General features: G+C 42.1%; 1 protein-coding gene across 1 annotated transcript in view; it reads left to right on the plus strand.

Moving 5' to 3' along the window:
* Positions 1-16,908, plus strand: part of LOC120064017 (potassium voltage-gated channel subfamily H member 7-like) — a 50,208-nt gene that overhangs the window by 17,361 nt on the left and 15,939 nt on the right. The window contains exons 7-9 of the mRNA XM_039014327.1: positions 1,783-2,208; positions 15,468-15,867; positions 16,003-16,202. Coding sequence (XP_038870255.1) covers positions 1,783-2,208; positions 15,468-15,867; positions 16,003-16,202 — 1,026 coding nt within the window. The remainder of the gene's footprint in view (positions 1-1,782; positions 2,209-15,467; positions 15,868-16,002; positions 16,203-16,908) is intronic.

The following is a 16,908-nucleotide window of genomic DNA, read 5'->3' on the forward strand; positions in this document are numbered from 1 at the left end:
GCTGTCTCATCGTTGTCGGTGATCAGGCCTATCACTGTTGAGTCGTCAGCAAACTTAATGATGGTGTTGGAGTCGTGTTTGGCCACGCAGTCGTGGGTGAACAGGGAGTACAGGAGGGGACTAAGTACACACCCCTGAGGGGCCCCAGTGTTGAGAATCAACGAGGCAGACATGTTGTTGCCTATCCTTACCACCTGGAGGCGGCCTGTCAGGATGTCCAGGATCCAGTTGCAGAGGGAGGTGTTTAGTCCTAGGGTCCTTAGCTTATTGATGAGCTTCGTGTGCACTATGGTGTTGAATGCTGAGCTGTAGTCAATGAACAGCATTCTCACATAGGTGTTCCTTTTGTCCAGGTGGGAAAGGGCAGTGTGGAGTGCGATTTAAGATTGCGTCATCTGTGGATCTGTTGGGGCGGTATGCGAATTGGAGTGGGTCTAGGGTATCCGGGAGGATGCCGTTGATGTGAGCCATTGCCAGCCTTTCAAAGCACTTCATGTGGCTACCGACGTAGGTTCTACAGGGCGGTAATCATTTAGGCAGTTTACCTTCACTTCCTTGGGCACAGAGACTATGGTGGTCTGCTTGAAACATGTAGGTATTACAGACTCAGTCAGGGAGAAGTTGAAAATGTCGGTGAAGACCCTTGCCAGTTGGTCTGCGTATGCTTTGAGTACACATCCTGGTATTCCATCTGGCTCCGCGGCTTTGTGAATGTTGACCTGTTTAAAGGTCTTGCTCAAATCGGCTACGGAGAGCGTTATCAAACAGTCATCACAGTATACCACGGAAATGACAAAATATGTATTTTTACTGCTCTAATTATGTTGGTAACCAGTTTATAATATCAATAAGGCACCTCGGGGGGTTGTGGTATATGGCCAATGTATCTCAGCTAAGGGCTGTGTCCAAGTACTCCGTGTTGCGTCGTGCTTAAGAACAGCCCTTAGCCGTAGTATATTGGCCGTATACCACACCCCCCCGGGCATTATTGCTTAATTAGATTACAACATTGCTTAGATAGCCATAATAATCCCCAGAGTCAGAGTCCAACCATGGAGAGAAGCTAACCCAGAAGCTGTTCAGCAATGGACACTGTCTGTTGTATCTCTACCATTGTTATGAATAGAGCACTGCAATTGTAAAGAACCTTTGTTCAAGGTACTATTTTCAAAAGATATATTGCTAGGATATGTAACCTGATTATCCTCCCTCAATTCTATCATTAAATCAAATTGCATTTTCAAAATGATCTACCCCCCAAAAATCTAGACGTGAATTTACTACCGGAATGTTAGACGGTAAGGCAGTGATTCTGGAGCCTGGTTGCCGTCTCTGTTCAGCAATTACAATCCACTCCTTGTAATTTGCCAAAGACAGGAGTGGAATGTCAACTAAAAAGACTGTTACCCAGACTTGTGATCCTATGGAACACATTTGATATTGGAAATCATATTATTCACATCCCAAGACGGTGGCAATCGTCCTGTCTGTCAAATGAGAGGAGAGGACTTGTCCTAATAGAGTTGGACTGTGCCTCACTTACTCTCAGGTTAGCTGAATCATAGAGGCTGTCAAGTCCTTGAGCCAGGTACATTACCTCAATTGCTCCGGCAATAGCCAGCTACTGAGATAATGGAGTTAAAAACTACCTTGGATAGATTATTATATTGCCACTTAGAGAAATGTTTGACACTCAAATCTACAGAGTAAAACTTTTTGCCCGAATTTGTTTAAATTAGTGCTCTTGGTGATTGCTGTCCCCTCTTCTCTCTGCTACTACAGGTACTGTCACTGGGTGCTGATGTCCTTCCAGAATACAAGCTCCAGACTCCACGCATGGACAGATTCACCATCCTCCACTACAGCCCATTCAAAGCTATGTGGGACTGGCTCATCCTGCTGCTGGTCATCTATACAGCCATCCTGACACCCTACTCTGCTGCTTTCCTACTCAATGACCGCGAGGAGCAAATGAGGCGCGAGTGTGGATACTCCTGCAATCCCCTGAATGTGGTTGATTTCATGGTGGACATCATGTTCATCGTTGACATCGTTATCAACTTCCGGACCACATACGTGAATCTGAACGAGGAAGTGGTCAGCCAACCAGGGAAGATCGCCATTCACTATTTCAAAGGCTGGTTCCTTATAGACATGGTGGCTGCGATCCCCTTTGACCTGCTTATCTTCGGTTCAGGATCAGATGAAGTAAGTCATCCCTAATGCATGTCTTTCCCTGTGTTTTTCTTTCTGGGAGGTTTATTGCATATCACTTCAGCAGTGCTTCCACTCTTTTCCCATTTATTAAGCTCAGACTTATGCCCGTGGGCTACTTCTTAAAGGCAGAATTTTTCTGTCTCGGCTCTGAAAGGATTACTGTATTAAATTGCATGTTGTTGTTGTTGTTTTTTTTGAATGGCCGTCGTTTCAAAATCCATTTACGTGGATTAATGGCTTCAATGATGCATTTAAATGAGGAGCGAGCCAGCAGAACCCAGCAGTGCTGTGTGCACAGCTGACATACAGATGTGAAAGGCCCACAGGATTAAGAAATCATAGGCCCCAGGGCTTTGGATTTTTATGCCCCCCCCCCCCCCCCGACACACCCTAATTTTCTGTAAACAAATCTGCGCACAAAGTTGCGTGGTAAATTTACGGTTGAAGATAAAGCCCCTTTATAATAAAGCCGTAACATTTGCGATGTGGCATATAGGCTACTGTTGAGCATAGGCGTTTTTAGGATTTCTAGACATGGGGGAAAATTTGTAGGAGGGTTGGGATTTTTTTGGTGGCTTTTTATAAATGCATTTCATTTACATGGCAGAAGACATTAGTAGAATACTTTTTTTTATACCACACAAATGAATGAAATGAGGTGCTACTCTGACACTGACAAACTGAGATCAATAAAAACGATCTGGTCTTGAATTAAAACAATAGCCCAGGCCAATGAAGGGACACACAGATTTGACAGTATTAGGAGGAAATAAATGAATTAATATATATAAAGGTAGGGACGTGGAAAAGCAAAAAAAAAGGTAGGGACGTGGATCAGAAAACCACTCAGTATCTGGTGTGACCACCATTTTCCTCATGCAGCACAACATCTCCTTCGCATTGATCAGGTTATTGATTGATCAGGTTATTGATTGATCAGGCTATTGATTGATCAGGCTATTGATTGTGGCCTGTGGGATGTTTTCCCAGTCCTTTTCAATGGCTGTGTGAAGTTGCTGGATATTGGCGGGAACTGGAACACGCTGTCGTACACATCGATCCAGAGCATCACAAACATGCTCAATGGGTGACATGTCTGGTGAGTATGCAGGCCATGGAAGAACTGGGACCTTTTCAGCTTCCAGGAATTGTGTACAGATCCTTCCGACATGGGGCCGTGCATTATCATGCTGAAACATGAGATGATGGCGGCAGATGAATGGCACGACAATGGGCATCAGGATCTCGTCACGGTATCTCTGTGCATTCAAATTGCCATCGATAAAATGCAATTGTGTTTATTGTCCGTAGCTTATGCCTGCCCAACCCATAACCCCACCATGGGGCACTCTGTTCACAACGTTGACGTCAACAAGCCGCTCGCCCACACGACGTCATACATGCTGTGTGCCATCTGCGTGGTAGAGTTGAAACTGGGATTCATCCGTGAAGAGCACACTTCTTCAGCATGCCACTGGCCAACGAAGGTGAGCATTTGCCCACTGAAGTCAGTTACGACGGCGAACTGCAGTCAGGCCAAGACCCTGGTAAGGACAACAAGCAAGCAGATGAGCTTCCTTGAGACGGTTGCTGAAAGTTTGTGCAGAAATTCTTCGGTTGTGCAAACCCACAGTTTCATTAGCTGTCCGAGTGGCTGGTCTCAGATGATACTGCAGGTGAAGAAGCCGGATGTGAAGGTCCTGGGTTGGCATGATTACACGTGGTCTGCGGTTGTGGAGCCAGTTGGATGTATTGCCAAATTCTCTAAAACGACATTGCAGGCAGCTTATGGTAGAGAAATGAACTCGCCAATTGCATGCTCTCTCAAAACTTCAGACATCTGTGGCATTGGGTTGTGAGACAAAATGGCACATTTTAGAGTGGCCTTTTATTGTCCCCAGCACAAGATGCACCTGTGTAATGATCATGCTGTTTAATCAGCTTCTTGATATGCTACATCTGTCAGGTGGATGGATTATCTTGGCAAAGGAGAAATGCTCACTAACAGGGATGTAAACATATTTGTGCATAATATTTTAGAGAAACAAGCTATTTGTGCGTATGGAACATTTCTGGAATCTTATTTCAGCTCATGAAACAGAGGACCAGCACTTTACATGTTGCACTTATATTTTTGTTCAGTATATATACAGTGCATCGGAAAGTATTCAGACCCCTTCCCTTTTTCCACATTTTGTTACATTACAGCCTTATTGTAAAATGGATACAATCAATGTTTTCCTACACCCAATACCCCATAATGACAATGTGAAAACAGGTTTTTAGACATTTGGAGGCACAGATTTGGGGAAGGGTACCAAAAGTGTTTTCAGCATTGAAGGTCCCCAAGAACACAGTGGCCTCCTTCCTTCTTAAATGGAAGAAGTTTGGAACCACCAAGACTCTTCCTAGAGCTGGCTGCCCAACCAAACTGGGCAATCGGGGAGAAGGGCCTTGGTCAGGAAGGTGACCAAGAACCCGATGGTCATACCATGAGAAACAAGATTCTCTGGTCTGATGAAACCAAGATTTAACTTTATGGCCTGAATGCCAAGCGTCACATCTGGAGAAAACCTGGCACCATCCCTACGGTGAAGCATGGTGGTGACAGCATCATGCTGCGGGGAAATTTTTCAGCGGCAGGGACTGGGAGACTAGTCAGGATCAAGGGAAAGATGAACGGATGCAAGTACAGAGAGATCCTTGATGAAAACCTGCTACAGAGTGCTCAGGACCTCAGACTGGAGCGAAAGTTGACCTTCCAACAGGACAACGACCCTAAACACACAGCCAAGACAACGCAGGAGTGGCTTTGGGACAAGTCTCTGAAAGTCCTTGAGTGGCCCAGTTAGAGCCCAGACATGAACCCGATCAATATCTCTGGAGAGACCTGAAAATAGCTGTGCAGCGATGCTCCCCATCCGACCTGACAGAGCTTGGGAGGATCTGCAGAGAAGAATGGGAGAAACTACCTAAATACAGGTGTGCCAAGCTTGTAGCATCATACCCAAGAAGACTCGAAGCTGTCATTGCTGCCAAAGGTGCGTCAACAAAGTACTGAGTAAAGGGTTTGAATACTAATGTAAATGTGATATTTCAGTCTCTTTTTTTAAATAAATGTGCAAACCTGTTTTTGCTTTGTCATTATGGGGTATTGCGTTTAGGGGGGGGGGAATGTTTAATACATTGTAGAATAAGGCTGTAATGTAACAAAATGTGGAAAAGGTCAAGGGGTCTGAATAGTTTCCGAATGCACTGTATATACATACTACAGTAGGCTACTAAATAAACTTTGCTTTACAAACTGTACTTTTTTCTCGTGATTGTAGCCTAGAGGTTAAGAGTGTTGGGCCAATAACCAAAAGGTCGTTGGATCGAATTCCTGAGTCGACTAGGTGGTAATCTGACGTTGTCCCAGCAAATCCCACTAGATAAGAGTGTCTGTTAAATTACTCAAATGTAAATGTATGTATTTAGACATTTTAAAAAGGCAAACTGACAGCTGAAACCAGCCATAGAAATTTAGTCCATAGATAGCAGTTCCCATTCAAGTCAGGAATGGCATCCATTGCCACTGTAGTGTATCAAAATGCTAGGGTAAGAAGTTCCAAAACCCTTCTATGGATTATATGTCTATGGCCACAACACAACAAGCTGTTCTATATTTGGCTGGCATTCTGCCCAAATTGCTGCCTTACTGACGGTAGGCATACTGGTAACTGCCAAAATAAAATGAATAAGTAAATGAGGGATACAAAGTATATGTTATGGTGTGGGGTGCATTTTCCTGCCATGGTTTAGGTCCACTTGTAGAGTCTATGCTTAGGCACACTGAATCTGTTCTGGCAGCTCGTAGTGGCCCAACACCCTATTAAAACACATTATGTTGGTGTTTCCTTTATCTTAGCAGTTACATGTATGTGATTGTGATAAAACTTCATTCACAGTTGTTTTTTGAAACTATTGATTCTCTGTGGCTAAATTATGCTTTCTGGTGTATTTTGAACATTGAGAGTGGGCTCCTGTGGGCTTTGGTCCAGGGGCTTCCCTGTAAGGCCGGCATGTTTGCTTGTTTGTTAATGAGGGAATATCATTTCAGTGCTTTATCATGCTCTGTTGGCACACCCATAGAAATAAGATTGAATAGAACAGGCGTTCCCATTCAAGTCAATGATGGCATAATGGGTGGATTGGTGGCCATGTGAGTCTACCCATTGGAGCAAAGCAGAAAGTAAAAGCAGGAAGTGTACCCATCAATCTGTGTTGTGATTTGTTGAATCCTAGGTTGAAGATTACAATGTTAAGGCAATGAGACAACGAGGTTCCAATTTCCCCTAACCCTTTGCAATTCATGAGACCAGCGTTGCTAGTTAGTTATTTTCTAACGCTTACGCATGGAATTATTATATTGTCTTAACCTTGTTTTTTTAACATAGGTTGAATCAACTCAAATGACATTACAAAAAAATGCATTCCATTGCATGAGCTACATCACTTAACATAATTTGAATGAACATTCTACATTACCATCGAGTGGTGCAGCGGTCTAAGGCACTGCATTTCAGTGCTAGAGGTGTCACTACAGATCCTGGTTCGATTCCAGGCTGTATCACAACCGGCCGGGATTGGGAGTCCCATAGGGCGGTGCACAATTGGCCCAGCGTCGTCTGGGTTAGGTTTTGGCCGGGGTAGGCTGTCATTGTAAATAAGAATTTGTTCTTAACTGACTTGCCTATTTATATAAAGGTTAAGTATATATATATTTTTAAAGTCAGTCAGTGAATATTGACAACAAATCAAAATAAAAAACGGTGCCGAGTCATTGTTTAATTTCAGCATGTCACAATTTAATTGAATACAAAATAGTTCAATGTTCAATTTAGCCCCATTGTCTTCTATGCTACCAAGGTTTGTCTCACTTTTTCCTTTCAAAATGTACTTTTTTTTTTACAGATGTTTTCATGTACTGTATGTGTTGGATGAAACTGCACCATGCCTATGAAACAGGTTGTTCAGTAGACCTACAGCCTGTGCTTAGGGGTAATTGGTGACCATTTTTATCAGTTTGCTTTATTGAGCTATTTTATCACAACCTGCAAGTGTTAATGGATTCACATCTTTGCCCTTTCTAAGCACAGTTGGTGTCTAACAGAATGATCAGGGAGCTTCATAACCAAGCCAGCAGGCTCCCGCGCTGTTTTTAGGGTCTCTCTCATGCTTTAGCTGCTTAAGCGTAAATCATAGTCCACAGCTGAGATGCAGTAGTCCAGCGTCCCATTGTGACATAGCTATTCTACACATTTTGTCATCGGGCGTAGAGTAAATGTAACAATTTTATAACAAATATAATGCAATTCTATTCATTTTGCCATGGGGCAGAGAGAAAAAAGTTGCAGTTTTACAGATAATTCTATCCATTTTGGCATGAGGTGGATATTTTTTTTTGCTGTTTTAAAGCGAATTTCCTGCTTTTATACACATTTTGCCATAACTTATACTATGTCAATATGCAGTGGTGGAAAACATACCCAATTGTCATACTTTAGATACCTTTCATAGAAAGTTATTCAAGTAAAAGTTTAAGTCACCCAGTAAAATACTACTTGAGTGAAAGTATTTGGTTTTAAATATACTTTAAGTAAATGTAATTGCTAAAATATACTTAACTATCAAAAGTAAAAGTATAAATAATTTCATATTTCTTATATTAAGCAAAGCAGACAGCAACATTTTCTTGTTTCAAAAATGTATGGAAAGCCAAGGGCACACTCCAACACTCAGACATTATTTACAAAAGATGCATTTGTGTTTAGTAAGTCCGCCAGAACATAAGCAGTAGGGATGACCACATGTCCTCTTGATGAAGTGTGTGAATTTGACTATTTTCCTGTTCTGCTAAGCATTCAAAATGTAACGAGTACTTTGGGTTGTCAGAGGAAATGTATGGAGTAAAAAGTACAAGATTTGCTTTTGGTATGTAGTAAAAGTAAAAGTAGTCAAACATATAAATAGTAAAGTAAAGTACAGATACCCCCAAAAACGAGTACCCGCAAAACACCAGTTTCAATGTCAACAGTAAAGAGGCGACTCTGGGATGCTGGCATTCTAGGCAGAGTTGCAAAGAAAAAGCCATATCTCAGACTGGCCAATAAAAATAAAATATTAAGATGGGCAAAATAACACAGGCACTGGACAGAGGAACTCTCATCCCGGAGTCGCCTCTTCACTGTTGACGTTGAGACTGGTGTTTTGCGGGTACTATTTAATGAAGCTGACAGTTGAGATCTTATGAGGCGTCTGTTTCTCAAACTAGACGCTCTAATGTACTTGTCCTCTTGCTCTGTTGTGCATCGGGGCCTCCCATTTCTCTTTCTATTCTGGTTAGAGCCAGTTTGCGCTGTTCTGTGAAGGGAGTAGGACACAGCGTTGTACCAGATCTTCAGTTTCTTGGCAATTTCTCACATGGAATAGCCTTCATTTCTCAGAACAAGAATAGACTGATGAGTTTCAGAAGAAAGCTCTTTGTTTCTGGCCATTTTGAGCCTGTAATCAAACCCACAAATTCTGATGCTCCAGATACTCAACTAGTCTAAAGAAGGCCAGTTGTATTGCTTCTTTAATCAGGACAACGGTTTTCAGCTGTGCTAACATAATTGCAAAAGGGTTTTCTAATGATCAATTAGCCTTTTAAAATTATAAACTTGGATTAGCTAACACAACGTTCCATTGGAACACAGAGTGATGGTTTCTGATAATGGGCCTCTGGACGCCTATGTAGATATTCCATAAAAAATCTGCCATTTCCAGCTACAATAGTCATTTACAACATTAACAATGTCTACACTTTATTTCTGATCAATTTTAATGGACCAAAAATTTGCTTTTCTTTCAAAAACAAGGACATTTCTAAGTGACCCCAAACTTTTGAACGGTAGTGTATATATATCCACACACCGTGCATTTGGAAAGTATTCAGAGCCCTTCACTAATTCCACATTTTGTTACGTTCCAGCCTTATTCTAAAATTGATTAAATAAATAAATCTACACGCAATACCCCATAATGACAAAGTTAAAACAGGTTTTTAGAATGTTTTGCAAATTTATTAAAGATAATGTCCCTTTAGAGAATTTGGCAGTACGTCCAAATGGCTTCACAACCGCAGACCACGTTTAACCACACCAGCCCAGGACCTCCACAATCCAGCTTCTTCACCTGCGGGATCGTCTGAGACCAGCCACCTAGACAGCTGATGAAACTGTGGAGTATTTCTCTCTGTAATAAAGCCCTTTTGTGTGGAAAACCTAATTCTGATTGGCTGGGCATGGCTCCCCAGTGGGTGGGCCGATGCCCTCCCAGGCCCACCCATGGCTGCGCCCCTGCCCGGTCGTGAAATCCATATACTAGGACATCATTTATTTATTGGAATTTACTGATTTCCTCATATGAACTGTAACTCAGTAAAATCTTTGATATTGTTGCATGTTGCATTGTGTGTTTTGGCCTGACTTGCACTCCTTGAAAATTGGGCTTTAGAGGGCATGTTAATATGGAGTCTATTTTATGTTGGTAAAGGACTTGTTGTGCTATTATATCAGAGTGGTCTCATAGATTAGACGTAACATAGTAAACTTAAATCCAGGATACTCAAATTAATATTATATGTTATGTTTGGTATGGTTACATAAGATAGAAGGTTACTTAAGGCAAAAGGAGGGTGGTTGGTCAGGGTGGATGGATGGGTCTGAAGCAAACCAAACGTTGCACGTTTGAATCTCATCACAGACAACTTTAGCATTTGAACAACTTTGCAACTCGGCTACTTACTACTTAAAATAGCTACTTTGCAACTACTTATAATGTTAGCTATCTTTTCCCCTAACCCTAGGCCCTTTCCCTAACCCTTCCCCCTAACCCTAACTTGAACCCTTTAACCTAACTCCTTAAACCTAACCTTACCCTCTAGTGCTAGCTAACGTTAACGTTACCTCAGACCACGTTGTTTATATAAGCCCTATGTGGAGCTAGATCAGGGATGGGCAACTGGCGGCCTGCGGGCCGCCACCCCTTTTGAATCCCCCCCCCCCCCCAAAAAAAAAACTTGTTGCAAGTGCATCAGCAGTTTTTCCTCTTTATGTCAGTAATTGATAGCCATGAAATTAGCCCATGTCAGATCTTTTTTTTTTAGATTGGTAAGTTAGTCTAGCGGCCAAAAAGCTTTCAGTGTAAAAACCACATATAAAGTATCTAGAAAAGATAATGGACCAATATCATTTTAAATAAAATAATCAGCTAGACAGTGAGTGGAACTGAAAATTCCCAAAACATTTTGGTATTAAGTTTCAGCAAAAGAACATGGTAAAATGCATAGAATTGGAGGAAATTATCAATGTTTTCAATTGTACCTGTTTCACATATTGCCCTGCAGCCATGTCTCATTGCAGCTTCAACTCTGAAATCTAAGGCCATTCAGCAAACATACTCCATCAGCCACACCACGGGCTCAGCCACACATAGAGCACTAGTCAAACATTTGGACACACCTACTCATTCAAGGGTTTTTCTTTATTTTTACTATTTTTTACATCATAGAATAATAGTGAAGACATCGAAACTATGAAATAACACATATGGAATCATGTAGTAACCAAAAATGTATTATGTATTATATTTTACATTCTTCAAAGTAGCCACCCTTTACCTTGATGACAGCTTTGCACACTCTTGGCATTCTCTCAACCAGCTTCACCTGGAATGCTTTTCCAACAGTCTTGAAAGAGTTCCCACATATGCTGAGCACTTGTTGGATGCCTTTCCATCACTCTGTGGTCCAACTCATCCCTAACCATCTCAATTGGGTTGAGGTCAGGTGATTGTGGAGGCCATGTCATCTGATGCAGCACTCCATCACTCTCCTTCTTGGTCAAATAGCCCTTACACAACATGGAGATGGTGGGTCATTGTCCTGTTGAAAAACAAATGATAGTCACATTAAGCGCAAACCAGATGGGATGGCGTATCACTGCAGAATGCTGTGGTAGCCATGCTGGTTAAGTGTGCCTTAAATTTTAAATAAATCACAGACAGAAAAGCACCAGGAAAAGCACCCCACACAATCACACACCTCCTCCTCCATGTGTCACGGTGGGAACCACACATGCGGAGATCATCCGTTCACCTACTCTGCGTCTAGCAAAGACACAGCGGTTGGAACCAAAAATCTTGAATTTGGAATCATGAGACCAAAGAACAGATTTCCTTTGGTCTAATGTCCATTGCTCATATTTCTTGGCCCAAGAAAATCTCTTCTTATTATTGGTATCCTTTAGTAGTGGTTTCTTTGCAGCAAATCGACCACGAAGGCCTGATTCACATAGTCTCCTCTGGACAGTTGATGTTGAGATGTCTGTTACTTGAACTCTGTGAAGCATTTATTTGGGCTGCAATTTCTGAGGCTGGTAACTCTAATGAACTTATCTTCTGCAGCAGAGGTAACTCTGGGTCTTCCTTTCCTGTGGCAGTCCTCATGAAAGGCAGTTTCATCATAGCGCTTGGTGGTTTTTGCGACAGCACTTGAAGAAATGTTAAAAGTTCTTGAAATTTTCCAGATTGACTGACCTTCATGTCTTAAAGTAATGATGGACTGTCGTTTCTCTTTGCTTATTTGAGCTGTTCTGGCCATCTTACGGACTTGGTCTTTTACCAAATAGGGCTATCTTCTGTATACCACCCCTACCTTGTCACAACACAACTGATTGGCTCAAACGCATTAAGAAGGGAAGAAATTCCACAAATTAACTTTTAACAAGGCACACCTGTTAATTGAAATGCATTCCAGGTGACTACCTCATGAAGCTGGTTGAGAGAATGCCAAGAGTGTGCAAAGCTGTCATCAAGGCAAAGGGTGGCTACTTTGAAGAATCTCAAATATATTTTGATTTCTTTAACACTTTTTTTGGTTTCTACATGGTTCTATACAGTTGAAGTCGGAAGTTTACATACACCTTAGCCAAATATATTTAAACTCAGTTTTTCACAATTCCTGACATTTAATCCTAGTAAAAATTCCCTGTCTTAGGTCAGTTAGGATCAATCAATCAATAAGTATTTATAAAGCCCTTCTTACATCAGCTGATGTCAAAGTGCTGTACAGAAACCCAGCCTAAAACAACAAACAGCAACAATGCAGGTGTAGAAGCACGGTGGCTAGGAAAAACTCCCTAGAAAGGCCAGAACCTAGGAAGAAACCTAGAGAGGAACAAGGCTATGATGGATGGCCAGTCCTCTGCTGGCTGCGCCGGATGGAGATTATAACAGAACATGGCCAAGATGTTCAAATGTTCATAGATGACCAACAGGGTCAAATAATAATAATCACAGTGGTTGTCGCGGGTGCAACAGGTCAACACCTCAGGAGTAATTGTCAGTTGGCTTTTCATAGCCGATCATTCAGAGTATCTCTACTGCTCCTGCTGTCTCTAGAGAGTTGAAAACAGCAGGTCTGGGACAGGTAGCACGTCCGGTGAACAGGTCAGGGTTCCATATCCACAGGTAGAACAGTTGAAACTGGAGCAGCAGCACGGCCAGGTGGACTGGGGACAGCAAGGAGTCATCAGGCCAGGTAGTACTGAGGGATGGTCCTAGGGCTCAGGTCCTCCGAGAAAGAAATAATTAGAGAGAGCATACTTAAATTCACACAGGACACCGGATAAGACAGGAGAAATACTCCAGATATAACAGACTGACCCTAGCTGCCCGACACAAACTACTGCAGCATAAATACTGGAGGCTGAGACAGGAGGGGTCGGGAGACACTGTGGTCCTGTCCGACGATACCACCGGACAGGGCCAAACAGGCATGATATAACCCCACCCACTTTGCCAAAACACAGCCCCCACACCACTAGAGGGATAACTTCAACCACCAACTTACCATCCTGAGACAAGGCCGAGTATAGCCCACAAAGATCTCCGCCACGGCACAACCCAAGGGGGGGCACCAACCCAAATCACCACTTTATTTTAAGAATGTGAAATGTCAGAATAATAGTAGAGAGAATGATTTATTTCAGCTTTTATTTATTTCATCACATTCCCAGTGGGTCAGAAGTTTACATACACTCAATTAGTATTTGGTAGCATTGCCTTTAAATTGTTTAACTTGGGTCAAACGTTTCGGATAGCCTTCTACAAGCTTCCCACAATAAGTTGGGTGAATTTTGGCCCATTCCTCCTGACAGAACTGGTGTAACTGAGTCAGGTTTGTAGGCCTCCTTGCTCGCACAACCTTTTTCAGTTCTGCCCACAAGTTTTCTATAGGATTGAGGTCAGGGCTTTGTGATGGCCACGCCAATACCTTGACTTTGTTGTCCTTAAACCATTTTGCCACAACTTTGGAAGTATGCTTGGGGTCATTGTCCATTTGCGACCAAGCTTTAACTTCCTGACTGATGTCTTGAGATGTTGCTTCAATATATCCACATAATTTTCCTGCCTCATGATGCCATCAATTTTGTGAAGTGCACCAGTCCCTCCTGCAGCAAAGCACCCCCACAACATGATGCTGCCACCCCTGTGCTTCACGGTTGGGATGGTGTTCTTCGACTTGCAGGCCTCCCCCATTTTCTTCCAAACATAACGATGGCCATTATGGCCAAACGGTTCTATTTTTGTTTCATCAGACCAGAGGGCATTTCTCCAAAAAGTACGATCTTTGTTCCCATGTGCAGTTGCAAACCATAGTTTGGCTTTTTATGGCGGTTTTGGAGCAGTGGCTTCTTCCTTGCTGAGCGGCCTTTCAAGTTATGTTGATATAGGACTCGTTTTACTGTGGATATAGATACTTTTGTACCTGTTTCCTCTAGCATCTTCACAAGGTCCTTTGCTGTTGTTCTGGGAATGATTTGTACTTTTCGCACCAAAGTTGGTTCATCTCTAGGAGACAGAACACATCTCCTTCTTGAGAGGTATGCCGGCTGCGTGGTCCCACTTGCGTACTATTGTTTGTACAGATGAACGTGGTACCTTAAAGATGTTTGGAAATTGCTCCCAAGGATGAACCAGACTTGTGGAGGTCTACAATTTTTTCTCTGAGTTCTTGGCTGATTTCTTTTGATTTTCCCATGATGTCAAGCAAAGAGGCACTGAGTTTTAAGGTAGGCCTTGAAATACATCCACAGGTACACCTCCAATTGACTCAAATGATGTCAATTAGCCTATCAGAAGCGTCTAAAGCCATGACATAATTTTCTGGAATTTTTCAAGCTGTTTAAAGGCACAGTCAATTTAGTGAATGTAAACTTCTGACCCCCTGGAATTGTGATACAGTGAATTATAAGTGAAATAATCAGTCTGTAAACAATTGTTGGAAAAATTACTTGTGTCATGCACAAAGTAGATGTCCTAACCGACTTGCCAAAACTATAGTTTGTTAACAAGAAATGTGTGGAAGTGGTTGAAGTGGTTGAAAAACAAGTTTTAATGACTCTAACCTAAGTATGTAAACTTCCGACTTCAACTGTATGTGTTATTTAATAGTTTATGTTTTCACTATTATTCTACAATGTAGAACATAGCAAAAATAAAGAAAAACCCTTGAACGAGTAGGTGTGTCCACCCTTTTGACTGGTACTGTGCATAAGAATCACTGTCAGTTTTATCCGTTAAAGAGCCTCTGAAAATAACCAAACGCAGCTACTAGCCTCACTTTCCAGGGCCATATTATAATTGTCAGGTAAATAAATGATCTCCTTGGAGGTGACAATTGTATAAATGTTGCTAGAGCCATTGTTGATGAGACAGAGCGAGCAGCAACCTCCCTGGGACTCGTTCATTGTGTTACTTTCCTCCTGCCCAGACATCAATAAAGCAGATTTTATCTGCGTGCTCTTTGTTTCACAGTTCCGTGTTAGTTTGACATTGACCAGAGCCATTACATAGAAAGTCGCCAAGATTAAGAATCTTTGAATTGTACTGTTGAGTGGAGTCTAGAGAAAACTCATTACTAATGTTGATGAAGTGACGTTGACTCTTTTTTGGTAAAACATCTGTTGGTAATGGCTGAGCTCTGAAATATATTTCCAATGCATCTTTGTGATGTCAAATACAGTAAATCAGTACCAACTTTGCATAAAATGTATTATTCACATTTGGTAAAAGGTGAATGCAAGGAACATGTTTCACAAGGTCTGATTATGTCTCTCTTATTACCGGAGACCTTGCTAATTATGTACCATGTCTTGTCTCTTTAGACCACCACTCTGATTGGCCTATTGAAGACAGCCCGACTTCTGCGATTGGTGCGTGTTGCCCGGAAACTGGACCGTTACTCTGAGTACGGAGCGGCTGTACTCATACTACTTATGTGCATCTTTGCACTCATCGCTCACTGGCTAGCTTGCATATGGTACGCCATTGGCAATGTGGAGAAGCCTTACCTGGAGCACAACATTGGTTGGCTCGACAATCTTGGGGTATCCATTGGCAAGAGGTATAACTTCAGTGACCCTAACTCTGGGCCCTCCATCAAAGACAAATACGTCACAGCACTTTACTTCACGTTCAGCAGTCTAACCAGCGTGGGCTTTGGGAATGTCTCCCCAAATACCAACTCAGAAAAGATCTTCTCCATCTGTGTCATGCTGATCGGCTGTGAGTCTGATACTTCCTATTTCCTTTTACTTAGCTGCTCGGAATGTTAGAATGAACTAACATTCACAAGATTCATTGTGCTAATAGATAGCACAAAGGACTGGTGACTGTTACTTTTGTCTGTGTGTTGTGCAGCCCTCATGTATGCCAGCATCTTCGGTAACGTGTCAGCTATCATCCAGCGGCTGTACTCGGGCACGGCCAGGTACCACACCCAGATGCTCCGGGTTCGAGAGTTTATCCGCTTCCACCAGATCCCCAACCCGCTAAAGCAGAGACTGGAGGAGTATTTCCAACACTCCTGGACCTACACCAACGGCATCGACATGAACACGGTAAACAACAGAACCTCAAATCAGCATACCAACATAGTTCAATCCTCTTTCTTGCCAATGTGATCCTCATGCAAAATGTTTAAAAAAAATGTTTTTTTCATTTCTGCTTTTCAAATGGAATAACATCTACGCTGGTAAGAGCAGGAGGTACATATGTGAAAGTATGAATTGTAACCATTTCCATGTTAAGCTTAATTGCTTTACATTTTTGTTTGGCTTTTAAAATCATAATATTTTGCTCGCAAAATATATCATACTAGCCCATGTGTAGACAGTAGACAACCAGCAACACCATAATCCATCATCATCACTTTTCTATTCAGTTTTTGAGTGAGGTGTTTGAGTTTCCATACCATCTCCTGTGTGCCAACAGCTCAACGCTGAGCTTCCACATGCATGCCAGATTACAATTACCCGAGTGCTTTGAGCTGAGGCCAAGGGCATATGTCACAGATTGGCTTTATTTGTGTCCCCATTAGCTTTTACAGAAGCAACAGCTACTCATCCTGGGGTCCACAAAAAAACACAAAACATGACAAGTAACAAAACACTGATCGACAAGGACAGTCACACAAATACAACGATATACAGACAAAACCATTTTTTTTAAATACTAAAAAGTGTGCATGTGGATGCATGAGCTTGCTTGAAGGATACAGTAGTGCTTTTTCCTTTTCAAGTACAGTATACTGTAGAAGAACTTCTG

This window comes from Salvelinus namaycush, chromosome 19, assembly GCF_016432855.1.
Source record: "Salvelinus namaycush isolate Seneca chromosome 19, SaNama_1.0, whole genome shotgun sequence".
Taxonomy (NCBI): domain Eukaryota; kingdom Metazoa; phylum Chordata; class Actinopteri; order Salmoniformes; family Salmonidae; genus Salvelinus; species Salvelinus namaycush.